This window comes from Leptonotus elevatus, chromosome 8 (assembly GCF_054856555.1).
Source record: "Leptonotus elevatus isolate MCC_2025b chromosome 8, RoL_Lele_1.0, whole genome shotgun sequence".
In the NCBI taxonomy this organism is placed as follows: domain Eukaryota; kingdom Metazoa; phylum Chordata; class Actinopteri; order Syngnathiformes; family Syngnathidae; genus Leptonotus; species Leptonotus elevatus.
This window is the reverse complement of record NC_141246.1, coordinates 23,168,492-23,194,926: the sequence shown is the minus strand read 5'-3', so window position 1 is coordinate 23,194,926 and position 26,435 is coordinate 23,168,492. Positions and strand designations below refer to the sequence as shown.

Here is a 26,435-nt window from a genome sequence, read left to right as displayed (position 1 = left end):
TAGGAGTACAAATCACGGAGCTCTACAAGTACGAATCAGTTTTGCACCACCTGTAGCGAGAAATTTGGTGCAAAAGTCACGTGACTGGAGAGCAGCAGAAAAACCACTTGTGACTCCGAGTGGCGACTTCTTTGACTGCAAGTTGTCATTTCTACAGGTACAAATCACGACTTTTACAGATACAAATGTACGCTTTTTTCTACAGGTATGTTTTTTTTTTACAGGTAAAAAAAAATTGTACAGGTACAAAAACATTTTTACAGGCACACTTTTTTTACAGGTACAAATCACGACTTCTACAGTTACAAATCTATACTTTTTTCTACAGGTACAATTTTTTTTTTTTTTTACCACAACTACATTTTTTTTTACAGGTACAAGTTACTTTTGCACCATACTTATCTCCATACATATCTTTCATGCGTTTGTAGCGTTTCTCCACCACGAGAGGGTAGAATAGTACAAAACGCGGATCTGAAGAAATTAATTGGAGGATGAAAAGTGAAAGGTGATGCACCACAAAAACATTTTGTGTTCATAACGCGTGAAACATCACAGCGAATCATCACGGCATACAGCACAACAGTAACTGTTGTTTCTATCGTCGACAGGCAAAATGAGGACGTCTGCTGGAAAGTATGCAAGTGTGTGTGTGTGTGTGTGTGTGTGTGTGTGTGTGCGCGCGCGCACGCGCGCGCCTGTGTAAACAGTTCTGGTGGAGTTCGCAGACGTCCGGTGTCTGTTGCATGAAAGAAGACACGAAAACACTCGAATGTGGGGCAAATGGACGCTTGAGGACCCTTGGAGGTGAGTAACATTTTCATCAAACACAAAAAAGGCCGGTGGCAGCGGGCATATTGCGCAGCATGTATTACCGTAGGATGAAGCTCAAAAGTTTGTGTGTGATGTTAAACTGAGACATCTCTAGCACTGGATTTTGGCATAATATTTCAAATGTTGCCATGAAACGTGCGTAGGTAACTTAAAAATCTCGGTTTACATTAAATACAGTTGACCATTATGCATGTTCTTGAATTTTCGCCTCACAATGTACAGTATTTCAATCAAAGATAGTGTTGCTCTTTGTGGGCAGGACGTGTATAGCTGCTCCCTTTCGTTCCACGCCACTCCATGAGCTTTTTAACAAAGCATTTAAGCCCTGTCTGAACCTGCCTGAACCTTTTGAGAATGCCCCTTGTCTTTGTAAATCAGTAAGTCAGTTGATTTATCATTGAAGCCTCTTTGAAATCTGTCATTTTTATCTATTTATTTAAATTAGCTACTTTCCCAATAACGTGTTTACAATCCCAGGTCCTCACCTCAAGCATACCATATGTGCAGAGAGTGCAGATTTTTTTAAGGGCCCATCACTGACAGGGGTTTTGGAAAATAACAATTTCAATTTTCAGCATTGAAGGGATTTTATTTTTAAATATATAACCTCTTGCATATGTGGCCCATCATCATTCACTTGCACGCCCACCTTGACTTAATGTGTATTTTCTCAGGAAATGCTATCACTCAGTTTTGGCACAGTCGGTATATAAATAATTGCCCCTGGAATGCCCCTTTTTCATCGCCAAAATCAACACGCCGCCATGTCTTGGTGTATACATCAGCGACAGAATTGGACACCAAATTCACAAAGTAATGTGCTATAATGTAAAGTGGCAGTATTTACTCGCTGCAGGCAGATATCCCCCACATCCAAAATGACACATTTTCAGGAAATAACATATTTTAAAAAATGCGTTTCCAAACATTGCTTTGTTCATTTTTAATCTAAAAGCCTTAATTGCTCTCCTTTGTTCACTCGTATCCATACAATGCCACCCCAAAATGATCTTCAATTGATAATTTACCATCTTGGAAAAAAAAAAATCACAATTTATTACATTGTCATTGATAACATTGGTACGATCAGTGCCATGCTGGCTGGTGTTCACTGTGTTGACAGCTGTGGTCATATCATGCCAACAACCATACAACCATCCTTTTAACTTAAAAACAACAGCAACATAAGCCTGTTATATCCTCTTCCCAAATTATTTTTCAAGCCATACTAAATGTGCAAACTCACCTTATGATGCCGGATGCTTTGATGCAGACATCATTTTTAAGTCCAGAACCATAAATCAGTGCTAAAGTTGACCCAACTAAAGGGACACTTGAATTACTGTCTCGATTCACTGAGGCTTTTTTTCTGCTGTGACCTACTGTTAAACTTTTTTTTTTTCAGTTGACACTGCTAATTAACTTGATACTCTACATTTGTTCATAGATCAGAGACGGGCAATTAGAGGGCAACCTGTGCCCCTACCCTCATTCAGTGCAGGCTGCGAATATGTGCTTGTCATGCGAATCAGGCCCATCTTCAAATGATTCAAATTACACACAGAGAGACATCAACAACACATGATAGGGTTAATGTTGACAGATTCTCATTTTTACATGACCTTAATTTGAAATGTTTGATGTCATCCATCCATCCGTCCGTCCGTCCGTCCGTCCGTCCGTCCTTCCATCCACCCAAGGCCCAACTGTGCAAGTGCACGATATTGTCAATGCATGTAATAGTGTACTGGAAAAAGGTTTAGCAGTCAAGTTAAAAAAATTAAGCCTGTTCAAGTAAATTAATGAAAAGAAGCATTATTTACTACATCTATTATTTATGTAAAGTCAAATGTATACATGCACAAATGCTGGCATGCTACATTGAAATCTATAATTATTAATAGGGATGTTCGATACTGCTTTTTTTTCCAGACTGATACCAGTACGAGTACTCAACTGTTAGTAGTCACCGATACAGATACCAGTATCAATTGCACTACTACTTTTGATACATACAATTTCCCCATATAAACAATGACAGATAATTTTAAAGAAATACCTTTGCATTTCCCATTAAATTTGATGGAATTGATGGAAATTTTCTATTCTTCTAATTTCTCATCTGTAGTTCCTTATCATAAAACAACAGTATTTAACCGAGTATACAAGGTATTGGCCTGATACTGATACCTGGTATTGGTATTTAGCATTTTTGCTTTCTTATAGCAGTAGATGGAGTGCATGTTCACAATGTGGCATTTAGCGTGGAATGGATAAAACATATGTACAAACTACATGGCTCTTGTCAGCATCAATAGTTGCCATTGCTAAATTAGAATCAAATTGGTCTCATTTGACAAACCAGATGCATTGCTTTAAGTGTTTTACACTATCGTTAGGTTCAAGTGATCACCTCACAAGGGAATGGTTGCATTTTTAATCTGCAGTTCCCCTCTGTTTTGTGATCATTTGGACAAGAATGTAAGCGCTTCGAGTACCTTGAAGGTGTTGATAAAGGCATGAATGCAGCCAATTTATTTGGAAGGAACCATGAACATTTCATGGAGAAGATCACTGGAATGCTAACATGTTGAAAAACATGAAGAAAGCAGTCAAATTCCTCTGCATTCCCAAAAAAAAAGAAAATAGTTTCCTGTCTAACCAAAACAACATGGGCCAGTCCGTTGAGCTGAAATCAGGAAGAACCACTGACCCAGATTCTGCTCTGTGGTCGTACACAGCGGTCGGTGCTGGAGCCACGATGACTTTACCATTCGTGCAGATGTGCTTTGCCAAACTTGATGTTGCTTTAAAGGCCTCTTCTCCCTTGTTGGTGTACAGACACAATTACTAAACCATACATCAATTCTCTCTTGAAATACATTTTGAGTAAAAACTTGCACAAATGAAATCTTATCATCTTATCTGAAAGAAAATGAGTTGGCGTGGACTTAAAGATAGTACACTCTTAGTGAGGTCCTGCTTACTGTGTGTTTATAGCAAAGCACAATAAAGTTGTTGTTTTTTTCTAAAAGGAGTTAGGTGTCCCGTTTCACTTTGTGTTCAAGCAATAATTAACAAAACTTCGCTATAAGACTACACTATACTGTGGATTTATGAAGTATACACACCTCTTTTAAAAATGGATTTTTTTGTGTGTTTTTAAATAATGAGATCAAGATACGCTAATACTTTGTCAACCATGTGACCTTTACCTTCTATGAGAGTTTAAGTAAAAATAAACTGAACACATGCAGGCATTTTTCTTCTCTATTTAAGTTGTTCAGGTTTTAGGTTATATTAATGGTGGAAAATGTTTTCCAATGATGTCTTTTTTATGTATTTGCCATTTGGCCAGGTGTGTGTAGACCTTTAGTTTGTATGATACATAGTTTTACTAGGTTGTTGTGTTGATCACTTAATGTTGGGAATTGTTGTATGAAAACCAGTCCCATGACAAACTTAAATTCACATGTCCTGGGTAAGCAGAAGAAATCGGGATGGGCATAGTAAAACAATGACTTGAGAATTTGGTCGATTGTGTTGACTTGATTGTGGATTCATTTTGTCATGAAGCAATTCCCATAAAAAATGGAACATATTACTCAACAAGTAGTGATGTTGTTTATTCAGGTGGAACTAATCTACAGTCTAAAAACGTCAACATGTCAGCTGTGCCAGCTGTTAAAAAAGCATGCGTACGCGCAAACCCCCCCAAACACAAAATGCTTTTTCAGATCTAGCATCTGAAGTATCTACTTGTTTTTATTGGAACCCACAAAGTAAGACAAAGACAAACAACTGCCTTACAGGACATTCCTCTGCGGGATTGAATCTTCCCCAATTTTTTAGTTCTTCTTTTTTTCGTGATAGCTCAAAGCCAAAGGTTTCCAAAGAGCAGAATGAGGAAAACAAGAGAAAAATCAATCTTCATATCTGAGAAGCTGTGGCCAGGTAACAAAACACATTTTTTGTTTTATGATAGTGCCAAATGAGAAAACATGCAGCATAGTCACTCAGTTATGGCCACTTATGTTATTTGTCTTGTTACTCCGACGATGTTGCAAAATTGCTGTTTCATGTTAGTGAACTAAGGCATATACATTCCTTCCTTCTCTTTAGCCTGGAATAGTGGGGGTGTGCTCTTCCTGTGTGAGTCACGTGCATATTTGGTTTGCAGAGATTGTCTCGGCCAGTCAGGGAAGGAATGACCTAATGATTTCAGCCTGGCTAGAGAGAAAGAGGTGGGGTGAGGCAGAAAAGAGGTGATGGGATGGCTTAACAGACAGAAGTGGGGGAAGACATCAAAGAGGTAAAAGGAGGATAATCTTGTCTCAGACAAGTATATTGTAATAGCCACCTATGTTTCTGCAAGAAGTTGAGCAATGTGACAAGAAGATTGTTACGAAGCCCTGAACAAATTCAGGTGGGAAGACTTGGTGGGGAAAAACAGCTGTGCAGGAAATGGTGGACTCTAAAATGGAAACTCAATTATAAATGTGCAGCAACAAGTTTGAAGTGTGAAATAAACATGTGAGAAATAGAGTAACCACGAAGTGAGCAGAAGAAAACTTGTCTAAGAAGTAGTGAATTTAGAATGTCAGAAAGGGTGGAGGCCCTACAGTGAAAGAAGAATGAGGGGAATAATTGCAGGGAGTTAAGGAAAAAGGCAAACTCAGACTGACTCTTGAAAAATGGCAAAAGTGGAATCCTCTTCCCTGATGTGTGTGTTTGACCCACAGAGCTCCGGCCTGCTTTTTGACACAGATGTAAATAAACAGCCATAAAGCAGACTCTATCCACATAAAGGAAGACAAAATGGACTCTAAAACTCCAAGCAACAATCCTCAAGATGGCCCCATGATACGAAGTGGCAGCTTCTTCAAGGTAAGGTTGACAATGACTGTATCGAGGATGTGTCCAAGGATCATTTATAGCTGTTGAACATGTCTCATTCTGAGTCAGAAAACTCACCCTCCACTTTACCTTGAAAATGTAGTAAAACTACAAAAGAGAAATGTATTCTTTGTTGGAATGTATGTTATGTATGTAGGCTGTTTATTCATGGTTCAAGGTGACAGTTAATCATTAAATAGCAGTGAGAGAGGCGGTAATAGCAATAATTATTTCATATTTTCTGTTTGTTAGGATATAGTGAGTTGTGTTCTGAGTCCTGACTTAAGCACATTCGGCTTCCTGCAACACTGTAGAAACTCCGTCATAAACCGAGCACCCCCGTAGTGCATCGTGTGGTTCATATAGCCTTGCACAAACAATAACAGAATTCAATTAATAGTCAAAACGGATCTTATTTTTACTCGACTCAGTGGACATCATATTGTGTTTGCATTGCACCATGTTTACTGAACTACATAGGGGCTTATGTGCTTTTGACCTGAGTGACAAACCTTCGGGGAGGGCAATAGATTTTGACCTGACAAACCAATGGGGGAGGGTGTGTGGAATGAGCAAGGGAGGTTCGGGAAGCCTCTGTTGAAGACCGGGGGCCTGGATGTTGGAGAAAGCAACATGAGAATACTGCACTCTATTGGTCAAAATAGGTCACGTACTTTAGAGCAGTAGTCCCTGCTGTGACGCTGTCTCTGTTTTTTCCACCTTTTAAGAACCCAAGATCGCAGTCAATCAAGGGCTGTATCCTCATGTCTCATATTTGCAAACCCTCTTCGCTCAATGCTTGGAACGCTTCCCGGAAGCCGTCATGTTATTGCTAACTTCAGGCGGCTGGGTGGCACTGCTGACTTCGGGCCTGGAGTCAAATTCCAGGTCGAAAGTTAAATGTGTAATATTTAGCGCCATCAAGTGGTGAACTAATAATTAATTCATTTTAAAAATCCACTAATATGCAAAAAAAACATGTTCTATCACGTCAATGTACATGTTTTTACAGTAGATAATCATAGGTGTAGTAATCACTAACTATGCAGAAGTGGGTCCAGAGAAAGAGGTTAGCTAAGAAGAAGTGGGACACTGAGAGGACTGAAGAAAGTAGAAATGCGTACAGGGAAATGCAGCGTAGGGTGAAAGTAGAAGTGGCAAAGGCCAAACAAGGGGCTTACGATGACTTGTATGCTAGGTTTGACAGTAAGGAGGGAGAGACTGATCTATACAGGTTGGCAAGGCAAAAAGACAGAGATGGGAAGGATGTGCAACAGGTTAGGGTGATAAAGGATAGGGATGGAAGTGTGTTGACCGATGCCAGTAGTGTGATGGGAAGATGGATAGAGTACTTTGAAGAGTTGATGAATGAGGAAAATGAGAGAGAACGAAGAGTAGAAATAAAACAAATACATCAATGTAAAACTAAATCCTCTGTGTGGTGGTGGGCTTGCAAAATGTGGTCTCTTTGTGGCACGGTAGTGCACATGCTTAGTATTTCACCACTAGATGTCACTAAATATTACTCACTCTCACTTTAACAGTCATTTGGATGCTGAGGCAACACCCTTCATTCTAAATGCTGATTCCCAGCTACTAACAGTTCAAAGACCGGATAACAATGGTTGGGTTACATCAGGAAGGACAAAACTGTGCTGAACGTGTCATGCGATTGACTCGCTGTGCTGACCCCTGACACGGAAAAGCTGAAAATCACTTATTGTATGTTAGCAAGGATTTTAATTTTAATTCTTAAATACGATTCTTGGTTACTAAATTGATCAACTAAATCAATTTGTGGTTACTTACCACACAATGGATGTCTGTAATTTGGACTTAATGTTATCAAATGCATTTAGCTACATCAAGAAAATAAAAAAAATTACCAAAAGAAAGTTGTGATGATTGCATTTCACAAAATGTTATTTTTATGCATGAATGGTTTACTACTTTGTTTGTGTTTTAATGTCACATTTGTAGTGTTCATCTTTCATTTTAAATGTATCAATTAATTCAATAAGTATTTCACTTCATTTATTGCATGATACACACCAACATATCATCTGCATACATATTTACAAGTGACAAGAGTACATGTGTTGCGAGTGAGGGGGATGGGAGAGGAGTGGTGGGGTGCTGGGAAAGTCCACTCACAATGTGCATTTGAAGAGCTGTGTAGATTAGAGCAACTTTTATTTGTTCAAGGCACACAAAAAAAAACAAGTTATTTTAATAAAGTTGAATCACTTCCTCTACACCTTTTATCTTAATGTAAGTGTGTTTCTCCATGCATGCGCCACACACAGTGGCCCAAAGAGACAAAAGGGCGCATATCATTTCGAACTGACCTAACTTGACAGTAGAGGGAAGTGTTTCACTTCTTAGGCGGCCGGCCAATTACACCAAACTGGTAGCTTCTACCGTCACATCCCATGGCATTATTGCCTGAATTTGGAAACTGAGATATATTTATAAACCCACAACGTACCCACAAATAACAAAGGCCTACATGTAATTACTTCCCACCACGTTATTTCCTACCACTGCAAAAGAGGCAGGTTGACAAAAAAATAAAAAATAAAATAAAATAAAAAGGTCACCAGAGAAATGCCGGATAGAATTGGAGAATTTAATGTGGGCATGCAAACATGTCTGAACTAGAGACTGAGAAAAATGGAAATGACTGAATGGCACATGCAAGTCTGATGCAAACTGAACAAGACAAGACAAGCTAACTGGAAAATATATCAGACACGTGCAAATGTGAACCAATACCACAATATAAGAACAAGAATGAATGCTGCTGAACAAGATACAGTGTAGAATGCTAGGCAGGGACATGTGAGAGACCCCCCCCCCCCCCAAAAAAAGTCGGATAATCATCTAAGCAGTCCAAGACATGTTTTCTCACACTTTGGATGTAGGTGTGCGCCATGCTTTGTGTTTAGTTTCCTGCCTGTCGGAAATTATACAATCACACACATACACGCACATACAGGAAGGCTGACGAACCCTTTCCTTGCTTTAAGCCTTATCAGTCTCAGTGTCTTCATCTTGTTTGAGCTATTATCTTGGCTTGGTTGACTTATGTTGCCACTCCTCCTTGCACTCATCTGTAAAAGGTTCTCATTCTTTATTCTTGCAGCTGATTGATGCATTTGCGCTGGAGATTGGGGAGTTAAAGAAGGAGATGGTTCACACCTCTCCCACAGTGGACCAGGGGCCCGTGGACATACAAGGGTATGGTTTTTGTCAACGGATACACTGTCTTCTTAACGGAACCTTGATTAATCTTAACATTTTGTGAAAATAAGCCTTGTTGTGTACATTTGGGATCTGCACTATAGCAGTTGATTTTTTTTTTTAAGTAGTATGTGGATCAAAACTTAAAAAAAAAAAATTGCTGTCCCTTTTTTGTCAGGCCAGAGAGTGTGGTGAGCGGTGACATGAGTGACATTTACCTGGAGCCCCCCCGACATGCTAGCGTGAGGTGTGAAAGGGATTATGGATATGACTCACTTCGGAGGAGGATGAGTGTGTTGGACAGACTGACTCGAACACACCCCGTGTGGCTGCTGCTGACAGTCAGTGAAGAGGAGGCCACACACATCCTACTTAAACAGCCGCCAGGGGTGAGGACCACAATCTTGAATATAAAGGAGCTGTGTTAGATTTAGACGACTGTGTAATCTTCTTCTTCAGGTTTTCTTGGTAAGGAAGTCGGTCACTCTGCAGAGGAAGGTCCTCTCTGTGCGGCTGAAAGTGGATCAGTCAGGAAGCTCCATCAGCAACTTTCCTGTCAGAGAGAGCCAGTATAGTAAGTTTTATGCCCTTTTGATTCATGTGATATTTGAGACGCGAGTTCAAATAATTCCTTGACCACATTTGTAACTCGCAACTGTTGAATCACAAATCATCTTTATCCATTGAAATGAATGAAAAAGCTATTAATCCCTTCTAGCCCCCCCAAACAAACAAACAAACAAACAAACAAACAAAACAACAACAACAACAACTTGTAATAGAGCACTCTATAATATTACTATAATTAATTAGTAGCTAACAGAGGTGGCAAATCCAGGTCCAGAAAGTAGCTAGCTCCCATGGTGCTCGTTTACCTGCTAGGGAGCCAATTTTTTGATTCACTGTCTTACTAAGTGTTGCTGAATGGAATGTGCAATATGGGCCTGGAAGCTGCAAACGAATTGCCCATTCTGGGATCAAGAATGTTGTCTGAATTTGAATATGAGAGGTCTGAATTTGGTCAGTGCTGTTAGTGGCTCAATTATCAACGGATCTGATCTTCGGTAATAATTTTTCTGTTTTCAAATTGTCCTTATCCAGTGATCATGTTGTGGAGACACTCGAAGTACAGTACAGTATAGAAAATACATCTTATCAATATTCAGGGTCCTATACGTGTATCAGTTTTTAGTTAGCGTTGCTGTTTGTGATCATTGAAGTGCTGTGCTTTGTGTCACGGACGTGTTGGAACTAAGTATCTCAGTGCGAAAGCATGATCTCATAGCAGTTGTCACCTTTCCTTGATATGACTGCACATGTGCGAGGAAGCCGGAGTGTTGGTGTTAACATGTGGGTCATGTGCTCACCAACGGATTTCACATTCTGCACACACTGGAGTGGAAAGAGTCACTGAACACTGCTTTCCATCCTGTATTTTTTCTGTACGATTTAACCGGTTGAGGGTTGCATGAATCCAAGATGACTTGGGGCAAAACGCAGACGACAGCCGAGGCTGGTCGCCACTCGCCAGCCAATCACAGGATACATAAAGAGAAACCATTCACACTCAGATTACGGCGTGGTCAGTAATTGATTATATTTGTATTATCGTATATTTTCCACTGTATCTGCCTCTGTACAGAATGCATTATTATATCAATAAAGAAAATAATTTATATCTCACAAGTTTGATTGCTTTACAGCATTTTCTCTTGATGGATCTGGGATCAGTTTTGCAGACCTTTTCCGTCTGGTGGCTTTCTACTGTATAAGCAGGTACTTAACATTTTCTCAATTTTTTTGTCCTTATGTGTACAGCGCTACTGTATGTAATACAATGCTACGAGTAAATGACACAAAAATAAATTCACAATTTCAGAATTCAATTCAATGAATGAATTTGAATTGCAGGAAGTGGAACTGAATTCAATACAAGTCAAAGAAACTCATTCACATGAGACAATGTATTTCATTGGTGTGTTCCAAACAGAATGTCAGAAAAGTTTGGGCAGCCATCTTAAAGACTTAGATAAAAAAAAAAAACAAGGTATTCTGAGAAGTGAAGTGCTGTTCTACCATCATATCAAACAATTTCAAAGTTTTTACAATTTTAATGATCTGTTTTACCTGAGTATTCTTTTAACGTTAATAAAATCAATTACTGCACTTTATGTACATAATTGAATTTAATACAAATATTATTGTATGGACTTTATGGACACAATACAGTACTTAACAGTAAAAAGTAAAGTTTCACTTATGTAGCCTACATGAAGTCCTTATAATAATAATTGTATGAAATTAATGTTGTAAATAGGCTTATACGGTGAAGCTTCATTGTTAAATGCACTTTAATTTTGCATTATGAATTTCTTTGAATTTGATGAAATTTCAGTTCTGCTTCCTGCAATTTGAGTTTGAATTGCAATTCTGCTTGCTGTTTGCCATCTAAATTCAAATTCAAGAATTGAATTGTAATTTAGGGGTCTTCTCAATTATATTCTGAATTTTGTACAGCCCTGCTTGTTGTAGATTACAATGTAGGTCAGGGATGGGCAATTGGCAGGTTCGGATAGCGGATCTTTTACACATTGAGAAAAGCATGATCAAAAATGAAATATATTAAAAGCATGTATTTCACTCATATGCTTGTATTTTGCCGTATCTAACATAGCATTTTTGTCATACATCTAGTTATGAACTGTGTGGTCCTATGTGGCTCCCAGTAGTAAGGATGAAAAATTGCATTGAAGTTGCCCATTCCTGACCTCGGTCGTACAAAGGAATGTAACAACAGAACCTTGGAATGAGTGACTGTTGCCTGTTATCCTCAGACTGACATAAAATAAAATGCAAAATGTTCCATTTGCATTCATTTTAGATGTCATATACGTTGATTTAAAGTTCAGATTCAAAATTAATGCAACCGGATAATAAGTGTCTTAACAATGGGAATAAAGACCACTGAGGAAAATGATTTACAAACTGCATATTCAAAAAATAAATATACAAAAAGTAGTTATATGATATGTTCATATTCATAATATCTAATCCCTGTAGTTTTTTTCCATTATTATTATTTTTTATTATTATTGATTTTGTACCTTAGGGATGTGTTGCCCTTCCCTCTCAAACTCCCAGAAGCCATTTCATCTGCCAAGACACAAAAAGATCTGGAAGAAGTGGCTCAACTTGGACAAGGTAGTCTAATCAATTGCTTTGTAAAGGTGGCAGTACTGAATCAATTAAAACATGTTCACAATATTTTGGATTCACTAAGAAGAGGATTGGTAGCCAGCCACTAGTGTGGCCCATAATGATATATTTTTTTAAAGGACTGCAAATCACTGCCGGCGCGCCCTGCTGAAATTAAGCAGAGGCTTTGCAGTTGATTAATCACAATTAACCATATTTTAATTAAATATTATTGATACAACTATCAGAATTCGAATTTATGATGGTCAACAAATAGAGAGATACACAGGAAATAAACTGAATTCAGCGTACTACATACGATTGCTGCTTTTTTTTCAAGTACTTTCAATGCTGTTATTGTACTTTGTGAACTTGCATTCCAGGAAATGGAGGTGGCTTGTTGCCTGATATCAATGCCTCCTCTATTGCTTAAAACTAAACCATATTTACATGCTTTTATTGTGTAAAGGCCTTTTTGATGTGAACTTGCACACCACTCATGAAATACATTAATGTGTTAAAACAAATGACAAAATCTTAGAGCCTTTGTACAGTCTTCAAAACATCAACAGTGAGGTCATGTTGAAAGTACGGTACATAATGTAAACAAAATGTGACAATTTTTGGATATAAATGTTATTTGTTTACTAGACAAATAAATATCCAATCCTACATAAAACCTGCAATCCAAGTAGTTATCATTTTACTTGCTTGCATGAACCCATATGAATACCATAGGCCTCAATCTCAAGACACAGACATCTGACAGCAGCTGTCCAGTAATGTAACAGTTAACCTTTCCTTTTTTAGACTTGTGTTCGTGTCATCACAGGGGCTAATCTTATGATTGGCGCACGCGCACTCTTGCTCGTCTTTTTCACCTTGTCCAAAGTGTTATTTTTCAAAGATTGACCATAGAATCTCTCTCTTCAAAGAACAATAGAAGGAAGTTAGAATCAAACAATGTCATTACTATTCACATTGTAATAGAAAATGACAGTATTTTTGGACACGTTTTTGACTCAGTACTTCGGTTATTTAGCAAAAGCGATCAATAATGCAGAAACGACACAAGTGGTGCTCTCGCCCAGTTTCAACATTTGAAAGAGTACAAAGCTGAAAGGGGGACGGAGGAAGTGGAAATGTGTCCACTACAGTATGTTGTTTGTTGAGGTGCCCGCCCACTCCCTGAATAACATTGGCGACTCCCTCTGTGTGGCTTTGTGACGCACCAGCTGGATCAGAGCAAAGAGACACACGAATCTGACTCACTGTGTCTCGGCCACCAGCAAGACGAAAGGAACACACATTTGAACAGGGGCTAACTTCGAAAACTAGAAAGACAACCTTTGAACCGGTAGTGAGAAAGGCATGAGAATGAGCTTGTGTGCTAACATTCCTGCTGTGATGATGTGTGTGCAGTGTGTTTACTGAATGGTCAGTCAGGATTTAGCTGAGTTACTGTCTCTCTTGCAGGCTTTTGGGACTCTGCCCTGTGCAGCCAGCGTTCGGCCTCCCTCCCTCCCTGTCGCCCTTCGAGCCGGACTCTCAGCCCCCAGCGGACGAGCAGGACCAAAGAGGACCAGGGGTCTCAGCAGAGTCATATTGGGCCCCAGTGTGACAGCGCACCACCAACTTTACGTCACCGGCCTCCTTCCTCTCGAAGTGACAGAAGGCATTCCAATGCTACTCTCTGCTTGGTCAACCCACTGTTTTTCCAGACTCGGCAGCACCGCCACTGTGAGGAAGATCCATCTTCACGTGAGACTGCAAGCGTGTCTATGAAACCCACAAGTGGCGGCCAAGAGAAGGAGCGGCATCCAGACGAGGTTAAGGTAGTGATGGCAAAATCAAAAATGTGTTTTGGTACATAACGAAACCAGGGTGGAACTTGTGATTCGAAACACGTTCCTAAATCTGTCTCAGAATCACAATGTCACGTGACTGCTGCTTTTCCCGTGTCATTATGCCTCCAAACGTCACATTGTTTCAGTAAATTAACATGTTATCCCTTTTCTAAAATTAACTCATTTGCTCCCAAAAACGTATAAATACGTTTAAAATAATACAATTAAATTATGCTAGAGCATACATAAGGCTTTGATGCAGCCTGAACTGAAGAGAATGTTTAAAGCAATGGTAGTACCAAAACGGCCAGCAGGTGGCAGCAGTATAAGTATAAGTATAAGAGACCAACCAGGGCCATGTTGCAAAAAGCTCTTTTCTCCACTGTTTTAAACAAATTTGTGAAGAATGAAACTTAGCTATATTCTAATGCTAATTGCTGCAAAACGGAAACAGATCGAAATATACTTTTTTTTCCTGATGAAAGAAGAGACTAATAATTCTTTTGGTCATGTTTTTATAGCAAAAGAACACAAAATCTGTCAAAATCCAGTAAAACAGCCGGGAGCGAAGGGGGATAATGGCTGGGAGTGAATGAGTTAAATTAAATCCACCATTGCACTATATTAAAATGTCTTAAATCTAAAATATATCCAACCTAAGTATACTTTGCAAAATTTGTCCTGGCTGCTGATTCATCACCCTACAAGATAAAATGTCAAAATGCAAATGAGTGCTATGGTTGTTTCAGTAGTAACGCACCCACACAACTTACTGAAATTTGTCCATTACTTAGGGCGCCCCGGTTCAATTCCCGGTCCAAGTAGCATATTTTTGCAGGTCATTCTTTTTCCTCTCTAATGCTTTCTGTCAAAACTTAAGATGCCTTGTTGCAAAAAATTAATAAATTAAACAGCCTTTGATATGTATACGTTTTTGATTCAATGGGATAGTAATGTGGGTCTCATCAAAGCATTTAAGTTAAGTTATGTTGAGAAATTATGATCTATTTCAAAGGCAAAATTAAAAGCAAGCCAAGAATCAGCATCAAAAAGCGTATTTGTACTTTTGTACATATTTTGAGGGGGTGAGGGGTTATTCAGTTATTATTATTATTTCTCTCTCTCATGGCGTCCATTACAATTACCGTATATGCCGATTGCCAGGTGTGTAAATTAGGTGATTACAGTCAGCCAATAGCTACTTTCCTTACTGTAGAGTGGGCAACACTTGTCTAATCTACTGTTTGAATGTGATATTTTACAATTGTCCATCAAATGTCGCTGTGGGGAGGTGTTTCGAACGTTCCAAAAGATCGATTCTTGTTCTGAATCAATTGATCCAAATGATTCAATCGTCTCAATGTTCCATTTCTGCCATTCCTAGGTTAAGGTAAACCGCAAATCACAACCCCCGCCTCGACCGCCCCCACCTCGCTTGATGCTGCGCAAGCGACCGGCCCCACCTCCACCTGGAGCCCCAGCACTTACCACCAGACCCAAAAGCATGCCAGTGGCTATTCCTGTGGCCCCAAGGAAACAATCAGCCCCCATCAGGCGCCCGGCCCCGCCTCGACCAACAATGGGTACTAAACACAGCAGCCCGCTCAAAAGTTCACCAATCCCCGTGCCTTCAAACCCACCGCCTCCAAGACCCAGTAAGCCGGTTGTGGCTCACCAATGCCACATCGCCCTTGATGATGAAACCATTGCCAAAGCCTTGTCTCGAGTCAAGCTACCCCCTAACAATACGGATGATGTTCCGCTGCAGAAAAGCGCTGTGAGTCGGTCTACCCAAAACGAGAGAGGACTTCAACGGCTCAGTGACATGAGCATGTCTACTTCTTCCTCTGATTCATTGGACTATTCACAGTCGCCTGAGTTCTCCCTGGGCCTCGACTCCAGCCAGTCATGCCATCTTAACCATCAAGACACTGTCATCGACACTAGTGAGGATGACGATGATGATGACGGCGAAGAGGAAGTGGAGGAGGACTATGGGGTGGGCCTTGAGGCAGACTTGGAAATGCGCCTCCGTCCGTCCTTCAAAGCAAGAAGGCGCAGGGTGGGTGTGAGTCTAAGCGGAGGATCGTTTATTCTTCCCCGGGCCTTGAAGGGACGCTTCCGCAAGGTCAGCGGTATGCTCACCTCCTTGATGACGCCAGAAAGACGGGCTGTGAAAAAGATAGCTGAGCTTTCCAGGGATAAAAGTTCATATTTTGGCTCACTGGTCCAGGACTATATAAGCTTTGTTCAGGAGAATCGTGGTTGCCACACATCAGGGGAGGATTTTCTGCAGACGCTCAGGCAGTTTATGACTCAGATGAAAGCGTACCTGTGCCAAAGCTCCGAACTGGACCCTCCAATAGAGTCGCTCATCCCTGAAGATCTGATTGGTAAGGCATTCATTTTATCTATTAGACATATTTGAAAGCTTTGTAAGGTCAAAAGAATGATTTGTGGTTGTAACGTGGCCATGATTGTGTATCATGTTTTGTCGATGCAAGCGTGTGAGTGATGAGTCACTCAGTATCGGTTCTCTATGATGTGAGCTAATATCCTATAATTTAGGAAGTAAAAAGTAGTGGTCCCAAGTACCTCCCACCAAGTTGAGTCACATACTGAAGATAAACATTGAATAATGAAAATGAAATATTCTATTAAATATAGGCTACTTACAAATATATGTTTAGATGAGCAGGATAAATAGTACATAGCTCTTGATGAGTAAAGCTGATTTGTTTATCTTAGTGTCTCTCGATGACATACTTCCCAGTTTGGGCACACAGAATATCGCTAATAGACTCTTGTTAAAAGCGTAAAACGTGCGCAGTTGGTGCATGTGCAATGCACACATATTGGGCATAAAATTCCACCACCCACAGCCAAAACATTTAGAAAGAGGTACCATTATAGCAGACATAATTACCTATCCGGGAACGAGTGGTTGTCGGCTTGGATGGGAATTTGCCACAAGGACGTGGTGACCATATTGGATGTTTGATTTTACGGCGCCTGTGCCTCATCCGTAGCACCTTCTTTTTTGTTAATTTCCTACAGTACTCAAGCCATTTTAAAGTTGTGTTGTTGTTTTACCCTTGACATTATTCGTTGATGAAAACGTGACTGTACTCTAGCCTGCCTTGGTCCTGGGAATCAAACTATTTGAAGTCTTTAAATGTGCTTCATTGCGAGTGTTAAGTTACTGTGAGGGCAGTGGGATGTGTCTAGTGACTTCTATTCTTAGCCTCCACATGTTGGTACAGTATATGCCCTCTGCCCATTACTAACATCCGAGGGTCGCTTTAAAAGGCTGGCATTATTGGATTAAATCTACGTTCTTGGTGACATTTGTTGGAAAATGTGTTTTGAACATACTTGAGCACCAAGTGAGAATATGTGAGTAAAGCATGATTATGTGAATGTCTTTTCACTCCACTTTTGTTCATTGTCAACAATAACAATAATCCATTCTGTTTTTGCAAACAGACAATCCATAAAGTGTCTGATGTCATAAAGCAACCCCACAGAATATGTGCAAAGAAAAGCAGAAGTGGAGCACATCTTATTAACATCATCCCACTCACAATACCGAAGTCACACAAAGACAGTCGTATCTTCTAGTAATAAGTAGGAGCCCTGCTTATGTCATCTTAAAGTAGCACTAAGGAACTTTTCAACCTTAATAAAATATGTCCATAATTCTTCTGATGAAACATCAACTTAAAACTAGTTGAATGGTACCCTTGCCATGGCCTGAGGGGGTCTGTATCCTTTTTACTGGCACTAAGCAACTTGGTGATGGTAGGAACACTGCCACACAAAAAACTACAAAATGAGCTGACTGCTTTATGGCATACGTCAAAAGCTACCCCGGATGAAAGGACAGTCAAGGATCAACATTGGCACGGATTTCACTCACTGGAGTGAGCTAAAGAACTACACAATGCACGTGTCCCAATGGGAAATGTGATCTTCCTTCAGACATAACAATGCCGCTTTTGTCCATATGGCTTTGCCATAATCAACGTAAACAGAAAGCTCCTTAGTGTTGCTTTAACATGAGATTTAAATTCACTTAAAAATTTGAAAACTGCACATTTGTCTGCACTTTACAATTAAGTATGTTCTACTTTGTGTTGGCCCATCACGTACAATCTCAGCAAAGTAAGTTCAAGTTTGTGATTATGATGTCACAAAATGTGGAAAAAGTTCAAGGCATACAAATAGGCTTTCATGGCCAACGTGGATTTTTTGTTTTGTTAGTACCAAGCCAGGTTTTGTACTAGCTTTTTGAACAAGCATTGTTATTACAATTGCCTCAGCCACAATAAAATGTTGCTGTGGCCTAAACTATGGCTCCAGTTACATCAGATATTAATATTGGGCTCAATTTGCTGCTGATCAAATACTCAACTCTCCCTTGTCGTTTTATGCTCACACAGAGACAAACATTGGTATCTTAGTTCATACAGCACTGACAAACATCCTTCAGGCAACAATCGGACCACACCTACAAAAAGTACATAAAGAACATGCCCTACCTCATAACATTGTTGTGGTAGCGTTTTAACGATTATTATTATTGCTCTTTTTTTGTCAGAAAAGTACCAGAAAATGCTCTTTGTGGCGTTATAGCTTGTCCTTTCAAACAATGAATATACTGATAAATGCATGTGCTTTTAAAAACTAAAACAGTGTTCACTGTGATACTTCGTATTCAACAGAACAGGTGCTGGAAAAAGCCATGCACAAGTGTGTACTGAAGCCTCTGAAGACTTTCATTGACGTGGCCCTACATGACTTCCAGGTGAGAGATCATCTTACGTTTACTCTCACAGTATGATGACAAGGACAAACGGGAACTGAACTGTAAGATAAGATGACCTTTATTAGTCACTCAGTGGGGACATTTTCAGGTGTAATGTAAGTACAATAAAAAGGCTTATCTGTATCGTAAATTATTTGGGTGTATATTGATGTGCTTTTCATAACAAGTAAACAAAACACACACATAGGACTCTATTTTTGTGACCAGCGCAAGTCCAGCATACCAAGCTGCGTAAATCTGCCCGGAAAAGCTTTAGAAATGTTGTTCGTACTATTGCAGATGCGTGCAAGCAGGCGCGTTAAAAAAAAGTTTGGAGCGTTGTGGGCGTGTACACAGATGATTCTATTCGCTGCCAATCAATGCTGCTCCTCAGATACATTTGCCCTTTCTTTGCCTTTAAATGTGGTGCACTCACATCTCGCATGGAGACATCTGTGTGGAAAAGGAAGAATTGTCACTGCTCTTTGCCGGCGTGGCAACAGACAATATTGCCAACCTTGTGCCAAAGGTTATTCATGGTCTGAGGAGGCCTAAAATTAGACTGACTTTCAGATGTGCCGGGTGCTTGTCAAAGGATACGCCCTCACTATGTTGGAACACCCTGTATGGGGCAGAGAAGTAACATTCCACAGCAAGGCTTTCACTAGCACGGAAATCAGGATACACCAGCATTTCCGCGTGCACCATCAGATAAGATTATAATCAGAGCAGATAGTCACTCACTGAGTATTTTTTATATATATATATATTTATTTTATTTTTTTTGTATGTGGGTGAGTATGTGTATGTGCGTGCGTGCGTGTGTGCGTGCGTGCGTGCGTGCGTGTATTTGTTAGCTCACCAAAAACCTATTAGAAAAAATCCCATACCGTTCACCTAAACCGAACACCGCCGTCAGGAGACCCGAGGGGACCAAAGAAAACCAAGGAAGGTGAAATCCAGCACCGACCAGACACCACCCACCGGGCCACCCACCAGAATTCTTCCCCAACCCAAGAAACATCTAAATTCCAACAAATCCAAAAAAAAATAAAAAATCAGGGAGACCTCAAGAGACCGAAGGAGAGACTGAGGGAAGGAAGGAAGGACAGATGAAGCCGAGTTAGATCCACAGACACCAGCCTCCACCGATTCAATGACCTGAGGAGGAAGCAGATTGTGTCTGAGTTTCGGTAGATGCTGGTGTGGTGGATCTGGCATGCATGAAAATCTCCACCAAAGAGGGGAGCCGTCGACCCCCGCCAGGACAGAGCAAGTGCAACACCTCAGGGCCCCCCAGGCCGCGGCAGCGCCAAAGGACGACCCCCGGGCCCCGCCAGGGCCACCGGCCGGAGAGCAAACCCAGGAGCAGGAGCGCCCCCCACCCCAACACGGCCCGCGCCCCCGACCCAACGCAGTAGGACGGGGCACCGCAGGCCCGCCAGGCACCACACCGGCCCCCAAACCCCGCACCCCCCACGACCCCCCCGCCCCCCATCCACCCCCGCCATCCACCCCAACCCAGCCGCCCCCAAGTCCCCAATCCCCCAGACACCCCCCAGCACCCCCCACCCCGCAACCCCCCCCCCCCCCCCCCCCCCGCAACCCCCCCCCCCCAACAAAGCCGCCGACCCCACCCCGACCAACCGGCAGCCCCCCAACCCCCGACCCCGGGGACCACCCGCACCCAGGCACCGGCGCCGACGAGGGGCCGGACAGCGGAGCGGAGAGGGCAGCCGCGTCCACCCCACCCCCCGCCGCGTGGAGGGACGGAACACCGGGGGCAGAAGGGGAGATGGGGGCACCGGAGGACGGCCGACACCCCCGAACCCCAGGCCCAGCGGGGGAAGGCCCCGGTCGTCACCCCAGCGTTCTTTGTGAAAGTTAACCCCTGTTACTGAGTCCGCCAGCTCGCCGACTGGCGAACTCTACCCCTAAACCGTGAATGTGACCCCACCCAGTGTATATACAAGTGTGTGTGTGTGGGGTGCATTAAAATTAGGAGCAGGTGAACCGGAGCCGAGGGAAATGATATTCCCACGCTCCGATCCACCCGCCTCCCAAGCATGTTACTGAGTGTATGTGGTGCATTAAAAAAAATAGATAGGGGGTGGGGGGGGGGGCGGGGACACGGACAGGGGACCGCAGCACTGCTCTATACCGCGGTCCCCAACCGATGGCACCCCCACAAGCCCCCCCCCCCCCCAGTTGTGTGGTGCATTAAAATTGGAGGGGAGTTGTAGGGTGAAGACGGTGTTTCCACCCTACCCCACCCCCCAAGTGTGTTATGTGCCCTATATGTCTATAAAAGTGTATTGTGCAAACCTAGTGTAGTGAGTTAAGACCAGCGGGGCCCTCCCCAACCGGGCGGGGGGCAGGAGGCGCACCCGCCCACCAAGCCCCCACCCACCCCACCGGGACCCCGGCGGTCATATGGGACCAGCCCGGCGGGGCGATAGGGCTCGCCCCCCGGATACTGGGTCCCGCCCGAGGTTCCAGGACGCCCACCGGAACGGGGCAGGCACGACATCAAACCCAGCCACCCCCGCCTGCCCCTGGAGCACCGAGACCCGGGCCATGGATGGAGCCCCCGGCCCAGGGGAGGGGAAGGAAGGCGTACCGGGGAGGGGGAAGGGAGGGGGGAAGGAGACGACAAGAAGGGCAGGGGGCAGCGGCAGGGCCGCAGAGAGAGGGGGAGAGGAGGAGGAAGGGTGACGAGGGAGAAGGGACAGGGAGGCGGAGGACGGGCGGGGAGAGGCGAGGAGGGAGAGGCAGCAAGGGGGAGGAAGGGGGAGGGGAGAGGGAACCACCGGGCACCCCGGCGGCCCACAGGCCCCGAACCGCGTCGCCGGGCCCAGAGCGACGGACCGCGCCGGAACGGCGCCGCCCCAGACACCAGGGAAAGCCCCGCAACGCAGCACCCCCCAAGAGACCCAGGGAACGGCCAAGACGCAGCCGCCACGCAGCAGCCAACAGAGGGGCAGACCCGCCCACGCTCAGCCAGGGGGGACAGCACCCACAGAATTAACCCACTGGCATGCACTCACTGAGTATTAATTGTAATGATTCTTATTTGGGATGGGCGGGTGCCGATACCGGGTCTTGCGCCTGTCGGCCGCCCTCTTGTGGCCATTTTACGACAGATGCCTAATAGGATGTACAAGCACATATTTAGACACTTGATTATTAGTTTCATTTATTTATTAAAATTTATTTTATTGCGTGTTCTATAAAAAAAATAGTATTTTATGAACAAATGGAAAAAATTTATTGCATTGAATTTTAAGAAAAAATGCTATATTCTATTTGGAAATAGGTCTGTCTTTAAAATTATGTTATTGTCTTTTTTTAATTATATTTTATGTATGAAAAGTACTAGTGGCATCAGTAGGCTACTTGGTATTGGTGACTACTCAAGAGTTAAATACATAAAGTGGGAATAAAGTGGTATCGAACATCCCTAATTTTGAAGATACTCTGGAGCAGGGTTATTAAAGCTTTGGAATTTTTCATTTTAGTTAGTTTTTATTTCGTTTTGAGTTTTTTATTTATTTTATTTATTAAGTTTTAATTTGTTTTTAGGGCGGTTCCATTTTATTAGTTTTAGTTATTTAAAAAATACTTAGTTTTGGTTTAGTTTTAGTTAATTTCAATATTAGTTTTTCTTAAAAAAAAAAGGTGTATTACTTGTGTGCAATATTTAATAAACACCATGGTAAAATTAAAAAAGTAACACATTTCTTACCTAACGTTTCATTTCGGCTAAATTAAAGGAAAAAGCAGGCGATCTTAGGAGCAATATCATCTGAAGGTGCTTTTATATTGGCTGCTGCTAGATGACGTCACTTGTGAGTGACACACTTTTAAGCGTCGTTATTCCAGTTAACATCAACATAAATATACTTAAAATCCCATTAAAAATCAACCCCAAAGGCTCATGTGTTAAATTAATTACCAAATACCAAAGACTTTTATACAAAGGACAGTTTTTTAAATGTAAAATGCAGTTTCAGTTAGTTTTCGTTTATTTTAAAAGCATTTTCATGTTTATTTTATTTCGTTAACTAAAGTGTTTTTTGAATTTTTGTTTTAGTTATTTTGTTATTTTTCGTTAACTAAAATAAGCTTGCTCTGGAGTAAGAAAGAAACACAAACTTGTTTTGGTTCTTAATAGGTGAACAGTGGAGATTGGCAGCAGATGAAAGAGAATTTGGCCATGGCAAAGTCCAAGAGGCCTCAGGAGCTGGGAGTGGATGGTGCGGTACCACCTGACTCGGTGGCCATTGAGAAGATTCGACAGAAGTTCCTTAGCATGCGGAAGATGTACTCACCTGAAAAAAAGGTGTCACTCCTGTTACGTGTGTGCAAGCTCATCTACACCATCATGCAGGACAACTCAGGTATAGAGAAACATTTTGATTTGAAAATTAATTTGAGACATACAACTACTTGTATGACTTTTTGCAAGATTACGCACATTGTGGAAATTTGCATTGCTCAATTTCAGAGTAAATTCCCACCACACATACCTACACTTGTGCTTCTTTCCAGGGAGGATGTACGGTGCTGATGACTTCCTGCCCATGTTGACGTATGTGGTGGCGCAGTGTGACATTCCTCAGCTGGACATGGACATCCAGTACATGATGGAGCTGCTGGATCCATCTCTTCTTCAAGGAGAAGGTACTACTTTATATTATTATAGCCTGGTGCTTTTAAGTTGTGTTTTATGGATTGTCCCACTCTCAGGTTCTCCACCTTTGTCCTACTTTCCAAAAACATGCATGGTTGCTTAGTTGACGACTCTTAATAACTCAATTCTTGTTTTATCATGAACAACAAAGACAACATTACATTATAATGTCCCTGTAATGGCTGCTGTGAAGGCAAGACTGGCGATTTTAAACTGCTGAAAACTATCTTAAGGTTGTCTAAATGTCTATAAAACCCGGTTTGCTTTACTGAGTAGCTGAACTGAGCTCAGAAAGGAGGAAATTCCAATCTGTTGGCCTTGAATGGGCTGGAACAGGTTCAGAGGAAAAAGGTCTAACACTTCCAGAATGTTTGCCAACCTGTCTGCCTTTATTCAGTAAATTAGCTGGAAAATAGCTGTGGTATGAATAACCCTTCGTTAACCACAGTGGATTGAGAGCATATTCCATCATTCAACCGAGATATGCTGTTTGGCTATAAATGCAACACTTTATTATAGTATGGAACTGTGGAAACAATTTCAATTAATCATAGTGCTTTATAAAGAATTTAAACCACACCTTAATTGTGCCATTGTTCCCAATCTTTTATACAATGTTCCTAATTTCTACCTCGTAGGAGGTTACTACCTGACAAGTGCCTATGGGGCTATGGCCCTCATCAAGAATTTTCAGGAGGAGCAAGCAGCAAGGGTGCTGAGCTCTGAGGCCAGAAACACTTTACATCAATGGCACCGCCGCCGCACTACTCAGCGTTCAGCACCTACTGTGGACGACTTTCAGGTATCACACCTGACCTGATCCCAGGCTGTGAGTTGTAGCTATTTCCAATAGATCCTAATTTCTTCTGTCTTTGAATGATGTGATTGTTGATTAAAAAAAAGGGAAAAAAACCCATGATTAATGAACAAAAGAATTGAAACATCTGCATGGTAAAAATAAAATTAAAATAAGCTTTATAGACAAAAGTATTGGAACACTTGTCCATTACATAAGCAAGACCGGGAGTGAAAGTGACATAACTTAAATAGATTTCATTAATAATTTGTGTGCCTACTCCAAACTGTTCCCAGATAGTTGAAAGCAAATTGTTACCCAAATTTGAAAGTCGAGGGACTAAGTGTATAGCACACATGCTTTATTAACTTATTCAAACCCCCCAAAAACATATTTCCACATTTTTTAAATGTTTTTTTTATTTATGCTAGAGCATACAGAAGGCTTTGATGCAGCTTGACCTGAAGAGGTCGTTTAAAGCAATGGTAATAATTAAAACGGCCAGCAGGTAGCAGCAGAGTATAAGAGATCAGTCAGGGCCATGTTGCAACAAACTCTTTTTGCCAGTGTTTTCAACAGATTTGTGAATAATGAGGAAACTTAGCTATATTCTAATGCTAATTGCTGTAAAACGGAAACAGATACAAATATACTTTTTGTCCTGATGAAAGAAGAGACTCTAATCTTTTTTATGGTACGTTCCATGTTTTACAGGGATAGAACACAATATTTTGTGGACCTTGCAAAATCAAACCGGCCGGGAGCTTCAGTGAAAATGGCTGGGAGTGAATTAGTTAATTGAGAGGTGTTACCCAAAACTAATGTCCATTTAATATATTTGTAATTCTCACTGATATGAGATTTCAGATCAGAATCTAATTTCATTTACCTTATATGTGAGTGATTAAAATGTGAATGCCAGAATGTATGCTTTTCCACCTGCTTGTTTGAATTTCCTGTTCACCGTCATAATACAAGATTTTTGTTCTCCTCCCTAAGAACTACCTACGTTTAGCCCTGCAAGACGTGGATACAGGCTGCACAGCTAAAACCTTACTCGTCCATTCATACACCACGACAGAAGAGGTCTGCTCACTTTGTGCTTATAAATTGAAGATTTCCGAGCCTGACAACTACGCGCTCTTTCTGGTCACCGAGGACACCTGTCAGCAACTGGCCCCTGACACGCACCCTCAACAAATCAAAGCTGAGCTTCACAGCCGACCCCGGGCAAAGACTTTCAATTTTGTCTACAGAAGGGTGCCTAATCTAAACCTTTGTATACCTGCCTGCCCTGCATTATTGATGTCCAAAGTTGAACAGTGAGGGAATATATCCCTGGCAGCACTTGAATTCAAACAGTGTTCTGGTGCTTTAACAAGTTTGACTGATATGATGTGATTTTGAGAAGCTGCCAAGTGGGAGGTTGGGATATGAGAACGTGTTGAGAGTCATAGTGAGGCCTTAAAAATCTATTAAGACACTGTACGTTTAAAGTTAATGACTGACAGTTTTTGCAAAGTGTTGATTTGCAGGAAATTAGCAAGATTGAGATGCAGAAGAAAATTGTTGGTTTTTCGATTTTTGGATATGTACGCTGGCTGAAGAACAGCAGTGACATATGGTATCACATTTTATGTAAATGACTTGTCCATTAACTGCTGTAATCTCTTTATGCCTTCAAAAGGAAATGTAAAATAGTGTATGCTACTGCAAGCATCCGGATCACCAAGTGAGGAGCTTTCATGGACATGAACCACATAAAACAACAACACATAGAATGAACTATTGTAACTATTAATGTTTCACTCTTGTTACTTAGCAATTGCTGGTCAATTGTTACTTTTATTACTATGAATACATGCTTTATATTCAAATGATTCTTTTTATGTCTCAATATATCTAAGGTGGCAAAGATTTGTGTGTTTTCAATAGTTCTGCACTGGACTTGATGCAGCCCCCTCTTAGCATTGGTATAAAGTTCCACACAGAGGAACATACCTACATATCGACTTTTCCGCCAATTGGCACATAAAGCCTCCACTCTACACTTTGATGAGCCACGCTCCTATAGCCTCCATCCTGCATGTGCCCCGCTCATTCTCGACAGTCCTCCGCAGAGCT

At 41.5% G+C, this 26,435-nt stretch overlaps 1 protein-coding gene across 2 annotated transcripts; it reads left to right on the top strand.

The window, feature by feature from the left end:
* Nucleotides 1–576: 576 nt before the first annotated feature.
* Nucleotides 577–26,228, top strand: LOC147170255 (ras and Rab interactor 2-like). 2 transcript variants are annotated; one of them, XM_086083384.1, is made up of 14 exons: nt 577–807; nt 5,577–5,721; nt 8,876–8,970; nt 9,152–9,362; nt 9,433–9,547; nt 10,677–10,749; nt 12,083–12,174; nt 13,645–14,003; nt 15,400–16,408; nt 18,740–18,822; nt 22,997–23,222; nt 23,374–23,505; nt 24,154–24,317; nt 25,311–26,228. In XM_086083384.1, exons 2-14 carry the CDS (start codon nt 5,653–5,655, stop codon nt 25,635–25,637), a joined length of 2,955 nt encoding a protein of 984 aa, XP_085939510.1. In that variant the 5' UTR covers nt 577–807; nt 5,577–5,652; the 3' UTR covers nt 25,638–26,228. The 2 variants fall into 2 exon arrangements, with proteins under 2 accessions (XP_085939510.1, XP_085939511.1); XM_086083385.1 differs by having other exon boundaries at nt 24,154–24,344; nt 25,311–25,381.
* Nucleotides 26,229–26,435: the final 207 nt, after the last annotated feature.

What these genes read in the sequence shown, in the direction of transcription:
- LOC147170255 (XM_086083384.1), top strand. Translation starts at nt 5,653, where the DNA reads ATGGACTCTAAAACTCCAAGCAACAATCCTCAAGATGGCCCCATGATA. An exon ending in TACTTAAACAGCCGCCAGGG is followed by an intron (nt 9,363 to 9,432) that starts GTGAGGACCACA and finishes CTTCTTCTTCAG; the next exon opens with GTTTTCTTGGTAAGGAAGTC. An exon ending in CATCCCTGAAGATCTGATTG is followed by an intron (nt 16,409 to 18,739) that starts GTAAGGCATTCA and finishes CGTATTCAACAG; the next exon opens with AACAGGTGCTGGAAAAAGCC.